This window comes from Python bivittatus, unplaced genomic scaffold (assembly GCF_059951505.1).
Source record: "Python bivittatus isolate LINGU-HERP-01145 unplaced genomic scaffold, Pbiv_v1 ctg000160_np1212, whole genome shotgun sequence".
Classification (NCBI taxonomy): Eukaryota; Metazoa; Chordata; class Lepidosauria; order Squamata; family Pythonidae; genus Python; species Python bivittatus.
In genome coordinates this window covers 1,776,882-1,798,590 of record NW_028277076.1, presented here as the reverse complement: position 1 = coordinate 1,798,590, position 21,709 = coordinate 1,776,882, and the positions used below count along the sequence as shown (strand labels likewise).

The following is a 21,709-nucleotide window of genomic DNA, read 5'->3' as shown; positions in this document are numbered from 1 at the left end:
GAAGGGATCGCGGCGGCGGCGGCGGCGGCGGCGGCCGCCGGGCGAGGCTGGAGCAAAGGGCGGGGAGGCTGCGCTGCGAGCAGGCGTGGGGCTCTGTGGCGCAATGGATAGCGCATTGGACTTCTAGATCGATGACGGGACGGAGTCATTCAAAGGTTGTGGGTTCGAGTCCCACCAGAGTCGCCTTTTGGAGCGCCCCGGCGTGGGGAAGAAAAAAAGGAAGAAAGCCCCGCCGCTTTGGGAAGAGTGTCGGGGAGAGTTTTGGGGAAGGGAGAAAAGTTTTGGGGAAGCTGCCCTCGGCGGCTTCCTCGCTGTCCCGCGGGGCGGGGCGGGGCGGGGCGGGGCGTCCCCCCTTCCCCTACTGCCCCGCCCGCGGCCCGCGAGCGCTTCTCCCCGGAATGAATGAAAATGAATGAATGAGTGAATGAGTGAATGAATGAATGGAAAGGCTCCGGCGGCTGTTTTACGCCAGCGGGGCGCACGCGGGCGCAGCGGGCACCGCCAAAGCGAAGGGAAACCGCTTCGGATCTCCGCCTCGACGGCGAGCGGGGAGCGGAAAAGCGGCGGGCGCCGCGCGTCTTCTCGGCGCAAAAAAGTCTGGAGCGAGCGCCGGGGCGCGGGCGGCGCTCAGGGACGGAGACAAGGGGAAGAAGGGGCTCAGGAGCAGAGCCCCGAGCTGCAGGTGGGGTGGGAGGAAGAGGAAATCGGAAGGACTGGCATGGCGGGGGCGGCGACGGCCGAACCGCGTGGCAGCGGGCATCTGGAACCAGAGCGCAGGAAGCTGCTGGCTCTGCACTCCGGCGGTGTAAAAAGAAATAATAACCGGGGGGGGGGGGGGATTTAAGACTTCAAAAATCTTACTTTCCACAGAGAGAGAACAGGGGTTATATTACGCTCCTTTAAGGAAGGGGGGAATCGTTTCACAGCTATCTCCGAATAAGCACTGCTTTATTTACAAATAGTTTGTGTAGTTACTTCTTGACAATATCGAAGGTATAAATACACAATGGATGTCTTCCAGGCTGTCCTACAGAGCAGCAGCTTCCCAAAGTTGTACCCACCCCCAAAAGAAAAAAATGTCACTCACTCAGGGTCACCAAAATATTTATTGCAATAAAGTTGTCTTTGGCTGGGTTGGGGCATCACACGAAGCCGTGGTTTGTTTCAACATGGCTTGCTGAATGAACCACAAGAGGCTGCATTTTCCAAGAAAACGATGCGGGGTTTTGACACAGTGCTTGAACCTGGCCAATCTTTAGAGGCTGTAGAAATATATTTCCCCCTTGGGGAGGGTCGAACAGCCAAGGTGTTCATAACAAAACTGAGGTTGTGTTCACAGATAAACGCTATTTATTTAACCATAGTTTGCTGAACAAGCACGAACGGTTTGATGGACAACAAACAAGCCCCGTTTTTTTGGCTTTGGTATGTTGTGTGAACCAGAGATGTATCCACTGTGGTTTGCAAACACAGAAACCCGGGAGCCCAGTCTTTCCAACGGAAGCAGGACAGAGGTGCAACCGGAATCATTCAATCATTTTGCAAACTTAATTTAAAAGCTGGAATGAGAAACCAAACGTAAAGGTATTTAAGGAGAAGGTTTGGGGCACCGGGTATGTTACGGAACCAGAAACCCTGGAGCAGAAGATAGAATCTGTGAAATGTCACCACCCTGTTGTGAACGTAGAGAATTTGCACTTTGGTATTCAACCTCGGCTCAGAAGGATGTTATTAGCTTGGCATTTTTGCACTTGCCCTATAATACAAGCAGTTGTGCAATCCAATTTATCACAGTGATTCGGTCTGCCTTACAAAAGGGGATCTCTTGTAAACAACTCAAGGCGGAGTTAGTATTTCTTCCATCCTTCTCTAGTTTCTTCCAGGCCGGGCCAAAAAGCATCGAACAGTCAACTTCACAGGGGTCTGAGCAAGAGGTAGAGGAGGAGGAGGAGGAAGAGATGAAGATCATTAGAAAAGGTTCAGAATTGATGGGATGGTGAGGCTTTGAGGAGAATCCTGGACGTTGAAAGACCCTCAGGCCCGAACCCAGAAAAGGTGCTTGTGAGAATGAACATGCTAGTATGATTCGGTGTGGCTCGCGAAGACTCAGCGATGCAACAAACCCTTTGCAAAACCTTAGGAGTTGAGATCTAATTTCTGTTTTCATCGTTCATTTGGACCACCGATAGTGTCTCCATTTTTATTGTTGAACGGATTCAGGGTTTCAACATTTGCGGCTTTTGTTTTGATGCTTTTTCCCCCTCTTAGCATTCCAGGACAAAAAAAAAAAGAAGTTGGGGATGCCAACCCCCAAAATGCCCCAGGCTTTGCCAGAGGACACATATTTCGTTGCTGAGATTTAATTCTGTGGCTTCCCGAAGGCGGTGGGCTCCATCGGGCGTTCTCCCGTCTCAGCTGTGGAAACTCAAACCTGAACAGCGGGGGGGGGCAGGATGCCCATTTCCTGGCGAAGGGACTGTATGGTTTGCTCCCAACGCTTCTCATAATAGACGTTCAGGATGCAGGTGGCGTTTCGTCCGCTCTGAACGGCCCACGGGATGAGCTCGGTGGTCAGAAGGTGTCGCTTTCTGGGGGAAGGAAGGAAGATGGTTGGGAAGACAGAAAGGTTGAAGTCACCACGTTTTTGACTCAAAGGTCTCCACATATCCTGTCACCAATGATAAAGTCTTCCAAGAGGTGGCTGCCTACTTAATCCAATGTTCTCTGAGTGATGAACAGAGTCCTCTCTTAAAATTTAGGCAAGGGATGAAGGTTTTATTGGTCCAGCCCATTTCCACAGAATGTTTTTAGGGCTGGACTGTTTAGAAATCGGACGCCTTGCTCAATCTATATTGTCTTCTCTGTTTACCTGGCCTTTCACAGCTGTTACGATCTTGTTCTTATCTGCTACAAAGCAGCGCACGATTGAATCTTATGCTTTCTGCATGAATAATGCAGCTGCAGAAAATCCAATGGAAAACAAGGCGAAAGAGGCTGGGGCAAGAGAACTAGGCTCCTAATATATTTGGAGGCATTCTTTATTAAGGGAAAGGTTTAAGGCTTTTTGACAGTCTTTGCTTGTTTATTTATTTATATTTCAAATTTGTCACCGCCCAACTCACTGCAGAGTGACTTTGTTAGACTCTTACAAATCCCATCTTTTGTGTAACCCCTTGATCCCCTTAATCCTCTTGGGTTTTTTAGATTAAACAACAACAAAAAAATAATTAGACGTTACGGCAGGCGGTACCGCCTAGTTAATCTCTTGAAAAAAGCAAGGTGAGGCTGGGCTTGATTAATACTTCAAAATTAGCAAATCAATTGATCAATCAAGGACTGGCACTTTCACCTAAGTTCCATAACGCAATGGACGGATCAGTGGGGGTTTGGGCCCTGATTTCTGTTGGAAGACAGGCTGGCAAGCAAGTATGCATTTAACAAGGTTCTCGACCTACCGGGCGTTTAAGCGTAAAGGTCCAAACAGTGCTCCCAGGACACACATGGGCAGACCTGTCTGGACAGCCTCAAACCACTTCACCACAACTTCCCCTAAGAAACAGCATCAGAGAAGGAAGAAAATCATTAGGAGAGAGCCACCGAGATGACCTCGGAGAAGCGACAGAATGGCACTTAGAAAAACATCTTTTATGCCTAGGACTGGGAGAAAACATTAGGAAGAAGCTCAGACTAGCTTCACCTTATCTCTCTTGGGCATAAGAAGCAGGGAAAATATGGCCAGGATCGGCAAAGGAGAGGCATAATATCTCTTGTGGAGTCGGTTTCCTGACCTAGCCTAGCTTGGAGGACTGATATTAAATAGCCACGCTGTTGGGTAGGCTCTAGAAGAGTGGTATAAACCGGGATTTCGATGGGGCAGGGTTCTCCCTCCATCCTCCAGCTCTCAAAGCAGCATGTGGGTGAATAAGTACACTTGTAACTTTTAGCTATGGGTTGAAATCCAAAACATAAGGACACCAGCTTGCCAGTTTGGGAAACTGTTGGTCCCCCAAACGTTGGCCAACTTCAATTCGCCCAGCCTTCCCCTTTGGCCCAACTGGTGTAGCTGCTGGGAGATGTCATTAAAAGTTTCTCCAGGGCCCTGGCTTCCTCAAACCTGGTTAATGGCCAGCAGGCCAAAAGAGGGACTCGTTCACCGAAACTGCAAAGGAGAGTCTTGCAGCTTCTACCTCTCAGCCGCTGAACTTTCATGGCAAGAGGAAGCCAAAGGGGAGTCAGGGAGAATGCCAGAAAGAGGGAAGGAAGCGTGGTTAGAAGGTCAGGCGGCTCAGCCCCCATTGACCTAAAAATAATCTCCAGCATGTCAGCATCTCTCCGCCAGGCTCTTGCTACCAGAAAAGAAAAAAAGAGACTGGGGTGACTCATCCTCTCCACCTTAGGAGCAAAAAGCATTCTTGCTTCAGGCTCAGCCTGGATTGCTCAGAACTATTTGGAAAAGAGATAGGGCCTCTTCCTCTGCAAATCCCAGTGAATCACCACCCGGGGCAGAGCCTGAAAGTAGGCTAAAGGTGGCTGTCTCCTAATTTCAACATAATTAGCACCAATTATACATGATCAATCAGCAGTTTTTAAACAGGAAGGATGAACATCACCACCAAGCAATCATCAAGATAAGTCGCTTCATAGGGACACAATACAGAGGTTGTTGACTAACCTGGCAATCTCATGCTAGCCTTTCTCAACCTGATGTTTCAAGAAGAAATAAATTGTCAGGCTCTAAAAACTGTAAAATAAACTGGGAGGGAGGGAGGGAGGGAGGGAGAGAGAGAGAGAGAAAGAAAGAAAGAAAGAAAGAAAGAAAGAAAGAAAGAAAGAAAGAAAGAAAGAAAGAAAGAAAGAAAGAAAGAAAGGAAGGAAGGAAGGAAGGAAGGAAGGAAGGAGGGAGGGAGGGAGGGAGGGAGGGAGGGAGGGAGGGAGGGAGGGAGGGAGGGGAGGGGAGGGGAGGGGAGGGGAGGGGAGGGAGTATGGGGATCCAAAGACTTTTATAAGAATTGGGGAAAGTAGAACATCACATAAGTATGTGTTTAAAGAGCAGGCAACTGGTGTTTTCAGAGCAACGACACAATAAAAGCCTCATCTGAAAACTGCTTCCTGCTTATGCAAATGAAAGTACCAGCATATTGAGAATGTTAACCCAGCCTTGAACCTGAACCCATTTTTCCCTTTTGGCAAACGTTGACCTCGGTTGCCCACGCGTGGTCCTTCTCAAGTCCTGCCTTTCCCTGCCCTGGGCCTAAGGCCTGACACTCACTCGTGGAGTGGAGAACAGCGAGACGCAGGTAAGCAAGAAGGACCACTGTAAGACACTCACCAAGCATGTTCGTGGGCATGTTAAGGAGCGTGTGCATCAGATCATGGACTTCACGGTAGCGCTGGACGACGTAGGCCAGTTCTTCGTCATCGACGAACCGGGCTGGCATCCTTGTGTCTGGAGAAACCCTCTGCCCGTCAGAAACAAAAAAAAGGGGGGAGGCAGATATTAATTCCCTAAGTGGAATTTGGGAAGGGCCAGAGATAAGGGCGAAGGCGCAGGCCTCACGCACACACCCCTGGGTGCCTCCGTTATGTTTGAACTCTTGTAAAAGACTAACTCCTATCTGTTGCTACTTAAATTATTATTTAAATCCCTGGGATCTGGAGGTTAAGACAAGTCTGTAAGAATTGTTCAGATGCAGACAATCTTCTGACTGAGGGCTGAGAAAAGATAGCGTTCCTTTGTAGCTTTTTCAGCTCCTGCTCAGCTCCGTAAGAATGAGAAGCAGGTCCCCACATTAGCACGGTACCCACATTATCATCCAAAAACCGAATGTATTCCCGGCCAAAAGTCCCATCAGGAAGCGCCCGAAGTCCAGCTACATCCAGGGTGGAAAGACGGATCTGAGGCCGTTCTCTGCAAAGGAAATCAACGGAATACAGGCAGTTCAGCCCATGAAACCAGACGTTGGATACGCAGCGAAGAGGACAGTTGGCATCTCTTTAATTAGACACACAGGCCCCAATCCAGCTGAATTTCAAGTTCCATTGGTTTAATGGATCTGTCAACCCAGCTATGGTAGTTTGTAAACCAAGATTCACCTTTTTAGATCAGTGGTGGCTTTGTCAAAGAGCCCTGGTGAAGCACAACGTGTGAAGTCCACCAATATCAGTAGACCAGCCTTGGTCATGCTAGAATTCAACTGGACTGACTTCTAATGCATACAGCTTCCTGACCTTATGCCCCCAACAGCAAAAGAGTATTTGCTAATTCACAAAGGTGGGTTTGACCACAAGGATTACCCATCCATGCACCATCACCTTGTCCAGACTGCAGGTAAAAAAATACAGATTCACTTACTGTAGGATCTGATTTCCTTCTGGATGAGTCTTCATCTGTTCCCAGAGATTCTTTAAAGCTAGGGGGCCTGTGGTCTCCCCAAGAACAGCTACCATATCTGGAAGAAGCAGGGAAGAAGGAAGGAAAAAGAGGAGACATTTGTACAATGTAGCCATTATAGTCTTAGGCTTCTCCTCCTGCCCCAGAAACTCTGAAGACGCCCGTGTTCGCAGAGCACAGCCAACCCCAACCTGCACCCAGCCAGATACATGGGCCTGGGATACAATTACGGAAATTGCGATCCAACCTAGACCAGGCGGTAGGCCATCGGGCCATACAGCTGGTGGGTCTTCACCGTTTCTACAACACCCCGACGCCCAGCTCACCGTGGCGATAGGGGTTGTAGAGAGCCATGAACGCCGAGCCGGCTGTCAGCAAGCATTTCTGCAAGAGGCTGGTGGGAATATGGTTTGGGTATAGTACAAAATTGCTCTCTTCTTCCATGGGGCTCCTGGTGGCTGAGAGGTGGCCGGCATGGCAGACTGCGTGTCCTGTATGGAAGAGAGAGGGTTAGGGTTCGAGAATCAGAAAGACTTCAAGACTTTAGTTTTTTTTCCTAACTTCCCAAAGCCCTGAAGCGTAGTCAAAACACAAGCAACATTTACCGGATCCCATTTCTCCTGGGTTATCTATTATTACTGATATTCTGTATGTAGACTATTGGGGTCCTAATGATAAACACTTCTGGATTAGTGTCTCCTTTCAAAGTATGAAAATTGCCAGAAACCTTTGTTCTTTTGCCCCTTTCACCAAGGTTGACGTTGGTTGACATTAATGCCATTCGAATGACCGAATGACCTCTGTACAGAGTTTCCTACTTCCCACCTGGAGGAGTGACACTTGCATGAGGACATCCTCATCTTTGACCTCTTCCTCTATTCAAATCTGTCTCCACCAAAGAAAGTTACATTTCAACACAATAAACATGTTGAATTTAATTGGGGATTACAAGAATACTCCTCCCTGACATGATGAGGTCTTAACTTGTATTCCTTTGCCCTGGGATTTGATTAAAGATTCCAGCCACAAAGAGCCATCCGTTTCTCACTGGGTATCTTCATCACTGTTAACACCAACAAAATACTGCACTGTTGTTTTGGCTAGGTCTAGAAAATGTTGTCAGGCTTTATTGATTTTATTGTAATTTCTTTCTTTGATTGTGGTGAGCCACCCAGAGTCCCTGAGAGTTGGGCAGCATACAAGTTTCATCAATGAAAATGAAATTGAATTAAAACGTGCCATTGCTAATGTTAGTGTATTGGTAAGAATGCACGTACAGTAAATCATCATGACTACTGTATGATCCGTTCCCCTACAACAAAAGGGCTTTACTTTTTGACAGGGATCAGAAAATGAGGAAAGTTTGGGAGGCGTGGGGGAGACTGAAGACTTGCCTGTGACCCCGCAGGAGTCAAAAACGCTTCCCAGGTTCACTAAGCCAGACAGGAATCTCGGAGCACGTCGCAACAGCAGCATGGACATGGCTGGGATTTTCCTTTGCGAGGAGAAACTATGCAGAAAGGTTTAAGAAGGTGCATTTTTCAGAGCAGAGAAAGCCAAGCAGCAAAGGCGCTCGGACCAAAGGACGGGATGGAAACGCTTCCGTGTTGGGTCGCGCTGCAGCGCCACTATCTGGCCAGAACGCGCGCGTCGCGGGAGAGCAAGAGAGAGCGCAGGAGAGCGCCGTCTGGTGGCAACCCGAAGCAGGGACGAGCCGCCCGCAAAACATGAATGGCAGCATCTCGAGTGCAAGGAAGAGGCTTGGCTGGGCTTTTACAGAACAAGCCTTTCCCCAGCGGCTGCGGGTTGGGGTTGATGGGCGGTGTAATCCCCCGTTCCAAGCGGCCACGGGGGAACCGCGGCCAGAACTTAAATTGTTCCGAATACGAACGCACCCCCAAGGCCCCAGAGTCTCCTGCTGAGCAGCGAAACGAGGTCTCGTTAGAGCCACCGGACCTGGGCTGCAGAGGCCCCGAGGGCCGCCAGAGCCTTCCTGGCCGCTCCGTCCGGATCCCTGCAGACCAGCCCCGCCGGCTCCAGGTCTCGTTTGGCGGCGGGGGCGGGCAGCTCCGCAGCGTCGCCCCCCGATGCCCACGCGCCTCAGCCTGCTCGGGCGACGCGGGAGCTGCAGCGCAACGAGGGTCAGCCCGGGACGAGGAGAGCCCCGCTGGGCCGGGAAGGCGCGCGCCCCTCTCTGCCCCAGCGGCTCACCTCCGGGTATCCTGGGTGTGCGCCCGAGGGGCTTGCAGCTGCCCGCCGCCGGGTTGGAGAGCCCTGCTTGCAGACGGCCTTCCTCGCAGCCGCCAACCCGCGTCTGCCCAGCCCTGCCCGGCCGGCCCGGCCGTTTGCCCGGGTCCCGGGCGCGCCCGGCGTTGCGCGCGGCCACCCTCGCCCTGCGCCTCCTCGGCTCGGGGAAGGCTTGGCGGTGCTTGTTCCCGGCGGGACTCTATTCGCGGTCGGGCGCAACCCGGCAGTGCTGCGGGGGACCGGAGAGGCGGTTGCGCCGGCGGAGGGCGGCAGGGCGGGCACCATGCGGGCGGCGGCGGCGGCGGGCACGGCGCTGCAAGGGCTGTTCGCGGTGTACAAGCCGCCGGGCATGCCCTGGAAGATGGCGAGGGACACGGTGGAGTTGCACTTGCTAGAGGGTGAGCGGCTGTCTCCCCCCACCCGCCGGGGGGGCGGCTCAGCCCCGCCTGGCCAAAGGCTGCCGCAGCCGCCCCCCGTTGCGGATCCTCCCGGGGCGCCGCGCGGGCGCTTCGCCGGGCTCCCTTTGGCGCTCTCCGCCGAGGCTGAGCGCGGGGCGGAAAGCTTCCGAGGGCGCAAGCTCGGATCTGCTCCGCTGCGTCCTCCTCGGGGCTGGATTTGCTCCCCCTGCCCCCCCCCGGCTTTGGGGAGAGAGGCTGCGCTCGCCTTAGCGGCTTTCCAAACGGCCAGGGCGCCGCGGTTCTTGGGCGGCTGCGAAGGACCCGTCCGGGTGGGTTTGCGCAGGGAGCCCGCTGGATGTAGAACCGCTCTCTCCAGCCCGTCCTTCAAAACATCTGGAGGGCTCCAGAGGAGCGAAATGGGCGGCTGTAGACTTAGGCAGAGATGGCCAAGGGAGCTTTGTCTCGCTGGATCGCCAGCCAAACAGGAACCGAGCAATAGGGGATGAGTCGCCAGAGAAATTCCCATGCGTTGGAATCGAAATGCCTGAAAAACGCAGGTGGTATCGTTCAGGGGGGGAGGGGGAAAAATCGTGGTCTTCCTTGCTTTTAGGCTTGAACTCCTTAAAGTGCCCGCAACCCCGCCAGCAAATACGCTTTCAACGGACGGTGTCTGAGGAGGACGGGAAGGATTTGACCCTGACGGTGAACAAGGTTCCGATGCTGGTTGACCATCCTCTAGGTAAGGCGGCGTTCAGATCTCCCCCGAGGACTCGTGGAGACAGGGTGCCTGGGAGAGACCAAACCGGATCAGGAGTGCCATCAGTCCGAAAGAGCGGCATCCCCTTTCCTGTTGTGTTTCGTTGAACATTTTGCTGGGATTCTTTCGTTGTGCGCCTTTATCGCCCTTCCGCCAACTTGGAGTTTTCCAGGTTTCTTGGTGAAACATCTGCCCTTCTCAGGCTGAATGGTGTGGCTGATGCCATCTAGCATCTTTAAAAATACCGGGCTGGGCGTTTTCTTAAAAAGTAAATTTTTGCCGCTGCTGTATAAGAAGGCGGCAATCTGCCTCTCATCAAAGGCCCGTCTTGTCAAGGATTCTTTGGCCGACCAGATGCAACAGGGAAATTGACACGAGCAAGGGGAATGCCCTTCCACCGTTAAAGTCTGCCTTGGTTTTCTACACAGTTTCAGGACCGATATTTACCCACTTGAAAGTTGGAGCTGGCCATCGGCTGGATACCCATTCCTCTGGAGTGTTTCGTAAGTAGATGCTGTAGGCGTTAATTCCTCCGTTATGGGGGCTTGATCAAAATTACTAGCCAGGTTTAACAGGGCATTCGCTGTGATATCAGCAGAGCGTCGATATTCTCCTGTAATTCACTAGGCTGTCAGAAATGTTAATTTGTAAGAAGGGCCCTATGGCCTCATTGGATCGTTTTTAGCTTCTCCCGTTTGAGACCAGGCGCTAACGCAGAATTCTTCTACGATGGCGGAATCACAACATTGCACGGTCCTTTTTTCCCCCCACCGTGACCATCCAGGGCAGTCAGTATCCAATTCTTCCTGCCCACGTTGGCATAAGGCCCACTTTGATCTGCGTACTGGAACTTATTGTTAGGGAATAATGACATTTTAATTCTGTCTTCTGTGTTTTTCTCCTCCAGTGCTCGGCGTGGGTCACGGCACCAAGATGCTCACAGACTGGTATAATGCACATCTGACCAGGGTAAGGGTTCCCTCCGTTTCTGATGCTTAGCAGTGAGTGCTATTGTTGATAACCCAAACCTCCCCCATATTTAAGGGGGGTGGGGGTGGGACAGCACGTTTATGGAAATCCCTAAATTTGCAGATAAACTAAGGTCTTGGGGAGGCTCTCAAAATAGCCGACAAGGGGTGTGGAATGTTGAGACCCAAGTTTAGCTCTACCTTCCAAGTTGAAGGAAACTTTTACACTTGTATTTATAGTACACGCTACAGGTACTGCCCTGTTCTGACAAAAATATTTCCAAGGACAACTGGTTCTTTTTGGCCAAGACGACAAACTGGGTTGGGTCTTGGGCTGCAATTATGCTTTTAGGAAGTTTTGACCAAGTTTTTGCTCCGGGCATTTCGAATCCCCAGTGCGCGATATCACCATGTTTTTCTTTTCAAAGACATACACTGTTAATGGCGTGTTTGGCAAAGCCACTGATGATTTCTCAGACAGAGGCAAACTGATTGAGAAAACCACGTTTGGTAAGTGGCTGGTCCAGGTGACCTAAGTTGGTCTGCTCTCAGTTGGGATTTTCCAGGACTGGATTTTTTTGAACTGGAGAGGTGGGAAGGAAACGTTCTGTCTGTAGGCCGCATCCTCTCCCATGAAACACCGACCTTCTCCTGTGCCCTGTTGCACAAGTGCCCCGTTGCACAGTCTTTATTCCATCTGGACAACATGCTTTTCTGCCCTGCGTGCAAGAGGGCTGTTGTGCAGTGTCTCAAGTGGGTGGACAGGAACTCCACCCAGCATGGAAGGCTGGAGTCCAGCAACCTTTAGAGAGGCGTCCATCTCCTCAGCTCTGCTGTATCTGAATAGAGCAAGGATTCTCAGTGTGATAACGATGTAGGCCCAAAGGCCCCCTTTACACTGAAGTCTGCAGAAGCAAACAAAACGGGGGGACCTATGGGATCAGAGCCTCAAAAATGGCTGAGTGGTTTGGGAAAAGAGAGGGAAACCAGAGGAACGGACATTAACATTGCCTGTCTTCTTCTTCTTCTTCTGAGACCATATAACCCAGGAGAAGCTGGAACGGATTATTTCTGTGATCCAGGGATCCCATCACAAGGCTTTACTGCAGTAAGTATCAAATTGCAGTGATGGTGCCTCAAGGGCACCCCACATCCTGTGTGTGGGGAAGGGGCCTGGCTGTATCCTGCCAGTTAGGGACATCCAGGAGAAACAATCTAGGTCCAAAAGTTCCTTTGACATCTCACTTCTTACACAAAAGAAAGTGACTCAAATAGCTTGCCAAACTGATGCCTCAGGTGTGGTGGACTTCTGTTATTCCATGCCCTAGATTTAACACCCTGGAGAGCTTCTTAGCAAAAGTGTTAGGTCGTGCTTGCAAGGTTTAGACCTCTTCCCGACCCCGCTGCTAGCTGCTTGCTGGGCTGATACAAAACCTACAGAACCGGCCTGGAAGGCGAGCGAGAACGTGGGCATGGTCAGGTGGCCCGGGGGCTGTCACCAACACCCTCCTCTGCTTTCTTTACAGGCCACCTCCATCCCTCAGCTTCCTCCCACGGCGTTTCTACGGTCAGCGCAAGGAGCCAGACAGCTCCCAGCCGCTGTGCTTCAGCAAGAGCCCTGCCAACCCCCGCGTATGGACCACCGGGCATTCCATGGGCAGCCATAAGCAGCAGCCCCTCTGGAAGGCCCTGCTGATCACCCTGAGCTTAGCGCTCTTTCTCCTGTGGTGTGCGCTGCGCTCGGAGACTGATATGGACAGGCGAGCGGCAGAGTTCCTGCAGTGGGATACTCCAGATCAGGAACTGCCACCCCTCTTTTCGAGAGAGGAAAAGAAGCCTTAAACAGAGCGTGGGGATAAGAAAGCCACGCCATAAGGGAGACCAACACTGGGCAGGGTTTCCGACTCCTCCCGGCCAGGCTGTTTGCAGGAGAGAAGAGAAAAACGATCAAGAGATGCTGCCCAGAACTAGAAGGCCGTCCTCAGAAAAGGGAGAAGGTTCTTAGTCTAAAATAAAGTCGGTGACGGCTGTGAACTGGTCTTTCTACTATGGGTTGGAAGCGGGCCTCCGTTTACAGAAAGAACACTGAAAATGAGACAAGTCCCCCAAATTGCAAAGTTTCTCCTTCGGGAGATGAGGCTGAAGGGTAGTGAAACATCTCCTCTTTGAGTGTAGCTGTGCAGTTTTAGAGCTGGGTATGACTGAATTTCACATAGTAATAAAATACTATGTTAGAACGACGTGTGGGCCTCACAAAGGGGTAAACGTGGGGCCAGGTTGTAGCCCGCGAAGCACTTGAGACCGCTCCAATCACTGTCTTTATACCTCTGCTGTATCTTATCATTTGAATTAGCAGCAGTGTGCCCATCGTAGCCACCGTAATCAGCTTCTTTCCAGCAAGTTGCGCAGCCTAGGAGTGACGGGAAACAGAAGTCCAACATATCTGGGGCACGCCAGGTTGGGGAAAACTGGCTTCTCGTTACATACACAGCTCTTGGCTCTCTCGCAGAGAATTCCAGAAGTAGCTAATCCAATTTTAAAATAGCCACAGCTTTGTGTTGTACTCTGGATGTGAAATGCAGGAACTGGTGGTGGTGGGGAAATGCACACACAATTTGGCTTTAGAAGACAATGGCTACGAATACTTGTATCACAATGAATTCATAAGCAGCCACCCTCTTTAAATCCAGAAGTTATTCAGTGACCCACCACAGTGGTTGAGTTTTGGCAACCCGGAGGACTTAAGATTTGAAAGGCTTTTGAATCAAGCAAGCGCTAATTAGAAGCATGCTAATTTGTGGAGTCCTTGGGGTTCTCTGAGCTTGGTCAGAGAACCCCAAGGACTCCACAGTTCAATCCTGAGCTACACATATTCGCCTCTACTAGCATGCTAATTTAGAACTTCGTGTCTGCTGCTTCTGGAAATAAGAGTTGGCAGGCCGTATTTATAGTTTTAAAACTATTTTCAGTGAAGGATTGGGCCTGGAGCCAGATGCTGTGGGATTCTTGGCACATCAGAGAGGGGCAAAATCTCTCTGTCAAAGGAGATTCAAATGACACACACACACACTCTGCAAAATACATCCTTGTCTGTGGATCCCTTGCCTGATTTTGCCTAAGTTTTTATCTTAAGAATAAACAACTACTTCTCCAGAACACCATGAGCAGAAACCTGTTTTCTAAATACTGGTAGAGCTGCTCAGGATGCTATTATAATAAGAATGAATACCTGTTTGGAACATTGCGGCAGTAAAGTTCAAATTAACATCAACCGAAGATACAGCTGTAAAAGGCTACAGATCTCATATCCCTGACCTGTTCCCAAACAACTCACTCACTGTTCCATTTTCTACCCTCATCCCCTTCCAGATGTGCTAACCTTGATCTGAAAACTCAAGAAGCTTACGAGCTGGCTGTGAAAGGATTAATTCGGCCCATGGAGAAAAGCCCACCTTTGATTACTGCAGTGCAATGTCTCCGTTTTGCACCACCTGAATTCCAGCTGGGTATGGCCCTACCTCATAGATTAAGGCAGACTTGCACCATTGTTTTATGGGGAAAAAGGAAATTAAGCTCCACAATCCTCTTTAAATCTTTCCACTCTGACTTTGTTCCTGCGACTCCGTGTTTGAAAAGGTGGCTTTGGAAGGCATGAACTAGTGGTTGGATAGCAGGATGTTCTAAAAATAATCATCCCTTCAGCACTGGGTTAGACCAGTGTTTCTCAACCTTAGCAACTTTAAGACATGTGGACTTCAACTACCAGAATTCCCCAGCCAGCATGGCTGGCTGGGGAATTCTGGGAGTTGAAGTCCACGTGTCTTAAAGTTGCCAAGGTTGAGAAACACTGGGTTAAACTCAAATGACTGGAACCCGGTGATTCTTCCCTTTGTCCACTCTACTGGTTTTCAGCAGCATCGAAGGATGGTGAAAACGCTGCAGTGAAGGGAAGAGCCTGTATTCTGCTAAAATTCCTGATGTATCCAGTTAAGGAAAAATAATCGGGCCGATAAGAACGGCCTTTAGTCAAGAGCCTAGCAAAAACTTGATCAATCACTGTGGACAGAATTGGGTTAAAAAGACAAACAACTAGAGCTGGTATCAGGTTTTCCCTTAGGTACCTAACAGCTCAGGGACTAGGAATTCCTTCGCAGCTAAACTAGCCTGGATTATTCTAATAAACGGGGGCAAAGGAACACATACTGCTTTAGAGGCACGGGGACAGATTAACTATGAAAGCTGCAACTATTAATTACAACTTTAAACACTGCCTACCTACTGACATTTTTTTCCCTTACCCCTCTTAGAAATTCACTGCTTGCACGAGACCCAACAATACCTCCGCAAGATAGTTCACGAAATAGGGTTGGAACTAAAGTCTTCTGCTGTGTGCACGCAAGTGAGACGGGTACGGGATGGCGTGTTTGTGCTGGAGGACGCCCTCCTGCGGACCCAGTGGACTCTCCCGAACATCCAGCGTGCAATTCTACAGTCCAAGCAGAAAGTAGACGCTGAACTTCAAAACAGTCTTGCACACCTGAAGCCCAGGGCTGATTACAAAAGAGGCTGGATCTGACCCAGCTCCGGAAGGCAGACAGCAAAGTGCAGCAGAAAATGCTTTGCCAGCAATCTCAAGGGAAAAAATGAGGATACTGGAAAAGCCGTACAAAACATTCTGGAATTCCAACCTTTGGAAAGTTCCAACTTGGCTTGTTCCTCTCGAAAACTGTATTCAATATGTCAAAGATAGTTGCAAATTTTTTTGAGAGAGACGCAGAAGGAACGAGAGAAGGACGATGAATCGGACACCGTGCCCAGATCCAGCACAATAAAATTAGTCGCTGTGGGTGAAATTTGATACTTCAAAGTAATGGATTGATTGTTACTACAGTAATGTATTTCAAACACCAACATCTTGAATTTCTGTTAAGATAAGCTGTTTGGTCTCTTCCTAGCCCCGAGATAAAATTTGTTGGTGACTAAATGCAACTCAAAAGTTTTGATTTTCTTTTTTTTAATTTATGCACATGTCTGTGGAAAGCAAGGTCTGGATTTCATCAGAATTATTCTCCTTTCTCCATCGCTGCAGGAAGACATGGAGGGACACTGTGCACGCAGCCATTACATAAATTAACTGATGAGGCACATGGTCACACAAAGGAATCTGAACAGTGCTTGAAAGCTAGTCTTTGGTAGTTGCAGCTGGGTAGGGAATGGAGATATCATTTCAAAGGCAACTCTCTTTAAATTGAGAAATGTATATTTTTTTTATATATATAAAAAACCAGTCTCATACAACCAGGACATCTCGCATTAAAAATTGAGAATTGTCTTTAATGTTATAACTTTGGAATGCAAGACCTCTGCAGATCTGCGTTGAAAGCCTTGAATTGCCTATATTAGCAAGATAACGAGAGCTAATATTTCACCCCCAAACACCAACATAAATTAGTTGAGATTCCAACCTCCTTGCACGAAGGAAAGGAAACCACTTTTAAGTCAATGCATGTTCATTTTTCGTCCCCCGTGCAACAGCCCCCTTAATTTCAGCGTCAAAGCTGAACCACCTCACAAATGCTTTTAAAACTCATTGCCAAGCAAGTTATGCATCACTTTTATAGACGATTTCATTTTCGCTTTCCTCTCAACAACGTGTTCTGAACTATGGTCTTATCAACAGCCGTCATTTGAAGGAGGCTGCATTCCAGCAAATTGTTAAAAAGGTAGGTAGGGGGATGATTTGGACTGGAGAGGATTCCACCTTCAAATTCAGTCCGCTTGTGAGAAAGAAAACAGGGCTGACCTGTGAATGGACGCAGGGCTGAAGGGACTTCCATTGAGACCATCAGTAACCTTTGCAACTCTTACAGGAAATCACACTGGACTTGTATTTTAGCCTGGTCGACTTCCACAATGAATAGGACCATTAGTAGTTATTCAGTCCACTACAGCATCCTACAATTCTGCAGAGATCTGTGCACGGCAGGGGAATTCTCTCCTGTCCATCTCCAGATGGTTGGTAACAATCCAACAGCTTCTCCATCCATTAAATGGGGTTTTTTTAAGAATTAAAGCCACTGTTTCATCAATAGTTGGGGGGGGGGAATGAACTTACAGTGGTTGCCTTTTCACCATGTATTATATTTCAATAGTCTAGGTAGTGTCATGTTCTACATTCCTCCTAGTCGTTAAGGTCTAGGTCAAATTCAGGGTAGAGTTCTTTCATGGTGACGCCTCTGATCACAGCTAGGAGAGAAAGCACACAAACTAGAGAGTAACTGAGCTAGAAAAGAGAAAAGAGAAACAAGGAAAATACAATCCAATCTTGGTGACTGTCTGGATAAGTCCATGGAGCTTCCTTGGTTTCCGAAGTGGTCTCTTCCTAGGGCTGAGAGTGAGCGGCTGACCAAAGTCCCTAGCTGGCTTCATGCCTAACGTGGGACTAAACTCGTGGTCTCTTGGTTTCTAGCTCAATGCCTTTAACCACTACACCAAACTGGCTTTCTCCTAGACCTTAGTCATTTTTTTTTTAAGACCAGTGCCTGAGCAACCCAGTTTTATAATTTCACATCTCAGATTCCTTTCCTTTCTCTCATCCTAACCTGTACACCACTGACGTTGAACTTGTGCGTATTTTCCCTGTGGGCCTGAAGCAGTAAAAAACAACAACTGAGAGTTACAGAGTCTTAGGTCACTCTCCCCAAGTGCTGCAACTCCAGATGTTGGCGTGCATCTTAGAGGCACCAGGTAGAGAAAGAATGTACCAGGTTATCCAAACTTACCTTCTGAAGGAGAATGTTTAAAGTAAAAAACATACCTCCACCCACCCAGCGTGGTTCCTATATTCGTGCCTACCCAATTTGCCTAAAAGCATTTGTCCGGCGTCTTTGATCTCATTGTATTCATGAAGCAGGGTAATGTGGTTTTCCAGTTCCTCCAAGCTGTATCCCCTGGAAAAGCAAATGCAGGAAAGTCAAGCCAAACCAGACGGGTGATTTTCAAGAGCTGCTTGAGGAAGAACAGATTCAGGAAAAAATATTTATGACTCTCTATTTTTATATATATTTCCCTGTCCTCTAGTAACCCCAGCGTTGCTTAATAATACGTATGTGCCAACCCTATTCCCCTGGGAATGGAAGGCACTGGAATTCTAAAATATTCCACCTTCTTCTCCAGTCTGTGGCAATTTGGCCATTCTGGGGTCATCCAATGGTTTTCCAGAAGCTTTGTGGCAAACAGCCTCTAGAAAAACACAGTCTACAGGAGAAAGGGAGGGTTCTGGACTCTCATGAGTTTGGCCCATGTTAGCTAACACTCTTTCCTCCTGAAAAAGTTACTGCAGTCAAGCTGCAATTCCCCATCCACACGACAGAGCAATTTAAAACAGAAACATTTACAAATACACACTCAGCCTTGATCTGTGCTATTTCCTGATCCAGAGCAAGTTCCTTGCATTTTAGCTCTTCAATTTCGTGCTGCAAGACGTCCTTATCAGCAGGCTGACAGCTCCTTGGAGGAAGAACCTGTTGAACAGAGAAGCACAGACAACATTAACATTTTTATGATTCCAGCACTTGGAAGCTGAATTAGAATAAATAACTTCAGAGCTCTCAGTGCCCCTTACTTGGGGGGGGGGGGTGAGGGAGGGAGGGAATGAACACCATGAAGAGAAAGCCAAAATCTAATCAGTCCTATGAAGTTTATAATTGTTGCCAAGAAAATAGATATTTTTTATTTATTCCACCATCTCTCCAGTTTTCCTGACAGTATCAGGACTGTCAAAATAATATTAGTTTTTATTTTATAAAAAAAAATAAGTTGGGATTCCAAGCCATCCCGTTTACAGACAAAAGGCTGTACATATCCTACAAAACTATTCTTAGGTTGCAACGTGCCCCCCTCGCTAAAAATCCAATTTAACCAATAATATCTCATGTGTTTACAGTTTAGCAATTTCTAAGAAAATTAATTTAAGGCAAGAGCCTCCAAAGTGTTGATTTACCTTTAAAAAAAAAATAGTACGATTCGGTTTTATGGACAAAGCAATACAGAGCAAATCAATGCTTTATAATCTTGTTTCAACCTGTTGAATGAAACCCTTATAGTCCTACTTGGTTTACAGCCAAGGGATAACCCATAGGATCCCGACTACAACTGTGGTTTCCAACACTGTTTCCTACATTCCTACAATGTAAGACATATCCATCAATGCATATTCTGTAGAGGGGTGAGAGATTTGGCCTTGTAGACACTTACAGGAGACTTAAAGCTTGCATTACAACTTCTCCGAGCTGCTCGAGGCGTCCTGAATTAAAAAAGAAAAAAGATGAAGAAAATAATTTGAAAGTACTTCAAATTAGCCATCACAAACGTGACATTCTTTAGGCCATCAGCTGGTTAACTGACATATATATTGGGGAAAGATTTACTTTTGAGTATGTAATTCAAGCAGTTGCTGATTCTCTAAATGAAATTTTCCCCCCAACAAGATTTAGATTCTTCTTGCTAAGAATCAGAGTTTGCTGATTTGGCACTAACAATTTACCGAAAACCATGAAGAACATATGACGACGATTGAGACCATACCACACTTTAAGATAGCTTCTTTGGTTTAATAGGTTGTGTGAATCCAGCTCTTTGCATGTTAGTGCTTGGTCATTTGATGGCCGAGCGAGTAAAGGAACAAGGCTAACACGCAAGGTCCTCCCTTATTCAAACACTTTACTCCCCCCCCCCACTATAGGAAGCCTGTATGACTTTAGGATCTGACCCATTCATTCAATGACAAGAACACAAGAGGCTTGTACATTCCCAAAGGAAAATATACCAGCGCCTTTCCATCCAACATGAATGCTCAGGTTAGCCAAAAGAGGTGAGTTGAAGTGCAAGATTTAAGCCACCCTTACCTCCACGTTAAAGGTTTAGGAGAGATTCTCCCCCTTAATCCCAGGTTCTGCTTGCCCCCTTGATTCAAAGGAGATTCATGTTCTCGCTCAGCCAGCATGTCTTCCAAGAGAGAGGCGGAACTGCAACCCCCAGCAACTTCCTTTTCCTTTTCCATGTTGAGATTCGTACAACAGTCAGAGGAAGGAGAAAGAAGAAATGGGCTTTGCAGCTCATGGGTGTGCATAATTCACAAGCGCGTTTGCTGGGTTTGCAGTCCGAAAGCCGGAGAGTTTTAGCTTATTTCCTGCAGGGATCCATCCCCTCTTTTTTGCCAAGGCTGTGATGAAAAAGAAAAGATTGCAATTTTGTGAAAATCATAAAGATGTAAAAGTAAAGTGTCAGGAAACAATGGGCAATGTGCAAGGGACTAAGAAATAATGGAGAAATGGGACCATGAAGGCAAACAGACTATAAACCATAAAGTCAAGCCTGAGCGATAATTCAAGTCCCTTCAAGAAATTTCACATGCGAGGCAGGCAGCGCACGAAAAACGAAATGAGGCTCATTAAAGAAGGAGTTAGTAAATTGGGACATTTTGAAATAGCAATAACATCCATGATAAGTTAGTACTTAAAAATACTGCTGCTGGAGCATTTAAGCTCTGATTAAATCTTTACTATGGATTGCTCAACTCTTAGGTAAAATGTTGCATCCTTACAATAATGATGATTTATTAAATCTATATGCCATCTGGCTCCCACCTGTTTGCTCGAGGCCCTACCCATCTCTTTTTTCCAGGTGGGGAGTTTCCTCTGCATTTGGAAAAGCACTTTGGGGGTTCAACCCTGCAAGAGCCCAAATATTCTGTAATGCTCCTTTGCGACATGCCAGCTGTGGCTGGTTCAACCCCAGCTGGGTTGTCGCAGGCCTGCAGAGGCTCGACTCTAGGAGAAAAACGTGTTCCTTTATAATCATGCCCTCTGCCAGCCAGCCTCATTACAGAATGACTCAGAGGGAAGGGACCTGAAGGACCAGCTTCAACCGTGGCCACCTGACAGGTTTCATTTACTTTAGTTATTAAATTTATTAAATTTACATGCCGTCCATCTCCCCCAGAGGGTGACTCTGGGCGCCTCACAATTAAGATCAAACGTTAAATGTATAATTATCCACATTCAATTAGCTAAAAAATAATACTATATAAAAAGACTATATGCATATATATGTAATATATATATACACGTGTTTCCTTGCGTTTGCAAGGGCTGCTCCGAATTTATTTAGAGGGGGTTTCTAGCCTGCTGGAAAAACGTCAAAAGGGGCGGCTGGCAAAGCCCGTAAAACCGCAGCCCTGGGAAAAGCAGGGCGGCAAGGCGAGGGAGAGCCGCCGGCCATTGTTTCAGCGACGAAAGCAGCCCAACTGGTTGGACCTGAAGTTGTTCAGAGGGATCCCCAAAAAAGGGAGAGTCCCCCCTTTTTTGGGGATCCCTCCAGGTAAGCAAGCGGCTCCTTCCCAAAAGCTCCTGGGGGGGTTGCAAAGCCGCAACCCTCTCACCCAACATTGGCCCCCCTCCAGGACAAAGGGACTCCACCTCCCATCGCCTCCTGAGCCAGGCTGGGGATGATGGGGACTGGAGTGGGGGGCCCACAGATCCCCCGGCCCCACGAGGAGCTGTTGAGCCTCCAAGCTTGCAGTGCTCCTTTGCAGCGGGGGCTGGGGGGGCTGCCAAGCCCGGCGCAGCGGATGATGGACAAGGCGGCTCAGGCGCCGAGTAGCTGTGGGTCCCCCCACCCCAGCGCCCATCATCCCCAGCCTGGCTCGTGTGGGACCTCCCCCGTTTCCCTTTAGTCTTTTCATCCTCTTTTTGCCGTTCTGACGTGACCATTAGACCCGAGAGGAAGAACCAGACCTCCGCGTACGTTTAAAGACAAAAGAGCGAAGGGGTACAGCGGAGAAGCCACGGCGGCGCCGCCATTAAGGGCGGGCACGGGACGGGCGCATGCGCGCGCCGCGCCTCCCAGCACGCGTGCGCAGGGGAGCCAGCCACCCCCCCCGAGGCGG

The 21,709-nt window shown here is 48.6% G+C and overlaps 3 protein-coding genes and 1 non-coding gene across 7 annotated transcripts; 2 read left to right on the top strand and 2 right to left on the bottom strand.

Moving 5' to 3' along the window:
* The first annotated feature begins 89 nt into the window (after positions 1-89).
* TRNAR-UCU (transfer RNA arginine (anticodon UCU)) lies at positions 90-183 on the top strand. The gene is made up of 2 exons: positions 90-126; positions 148-183. It is a non-coding gene; the product is annotated as a tRNA-Arg (tRNA).
* Positions 184-1,087: 904 nt separating this feature from the next.
* On the bottom strand, positions 1,088-8,736 carry COQ4 (coenzyme Q4). The gene is made up of 8 exons (XM_007434058.3): positions 8,603-8,736; positions 7,786-7,901; positions 6,718-6,882; positions 6,353-6,449; positions 5,806-5,908; positions 5,330-5,459; positions 3,456-3,549; positions 1,088-2,588 (listed from the first exon to the last, which is right to left on the bottom strand). The coding sequence occupies exons 2-8, from the start codon at positions 7,871-7,873 to the stop codon at positions 2,426-2,428; spliced, it is 840 nt and encodes a 279-aa protein (XP_007434120.1). The 5' UTR covers positions 7,874-7,901; positions 8,603-8,736; the 3' UTR covers positions 1,088-2,425.
* Positions 8,737-8,839: 103 nt separating this feature from the next.
* On the top strand, positions 8,840-16,483 carry TRUB2 (TruB pseudouridine synthase family member 2). 2 transcript variants are annotated; one of them, XM_088146909.1, is made up of 8 exons: positions 8,856-9,036; positions 9,647-9,775; positions 10,222-10,296; positions 10,701-10,762; positions 11,190-11,271; positions 11,797-11,869; positions 14,131-14,267; positions 15,069-16,483. In XM_088146909.1, the coding sequence occupies exons 1-8, from the start codon at positions 8,922-8,924 to the stop codon at positions 15,335-15,337; spliced, it is 942 nt and encodes a 313-aa protein (XP_088003035.1). In that variant the 5' UTR covers positions 8,856-8,921; the 3' UTR covers positions 15,338-16,483. The 2 variants fall into 2 exon arrangements, with proteins under 2 accessions (XP_088003036.1, XP_088003035.1); XM_088146910.1 differs by lacking the exons at positions 14,131-14,267; positions 15,069-16,483 and adding an exon at positions 12,288-12,795 and having other exon boundaries at positions 8,840-9,036.
* A 142-nt stretch (positions 16,484-16,625) lies between these two features.
* Positions 16,626-21,705, bottom strand: SWI5 (SWI5 homologous recombination repair protein). 3 transcript variants are annotated; one of them, XM_025170422.2, is made up of 6 exons: positions 21,568-21,705; positions 19,668-19,984; positions 19,018-19,066; positions 18,169-18,284; positions 17,617-17,711; positions 16,626-17,044 (listed from the first exon to the last, which is right to left on the bottom strand). In XM_025170422.2, exons 2-6 carry the CDS (start codon positions 19,889-19,891, stop codon positions 16,968-16,970), a joined length of 561 nt encoding a protein of 186 aa, XP_025026190.1. In that variant the 5' UTR covers positions 19,892-19,984; positions 21,568-21,705; the 3' UTR covers positions 16,626-16,967. The 3 variants fall into 3 exon arrangements, with proteins under 3 accessions (XP_025026190.1, XP_007434121.2, XP_025026191.1); XM_007434059.4 differs by having other exon boundaries at positions 16,626-17,007; XM_025170423.2 differs by having other exon boundaries at positions 21,558-21,662.
* Positions 21,706-21,709: the final 4 nt, after the last annotated feature.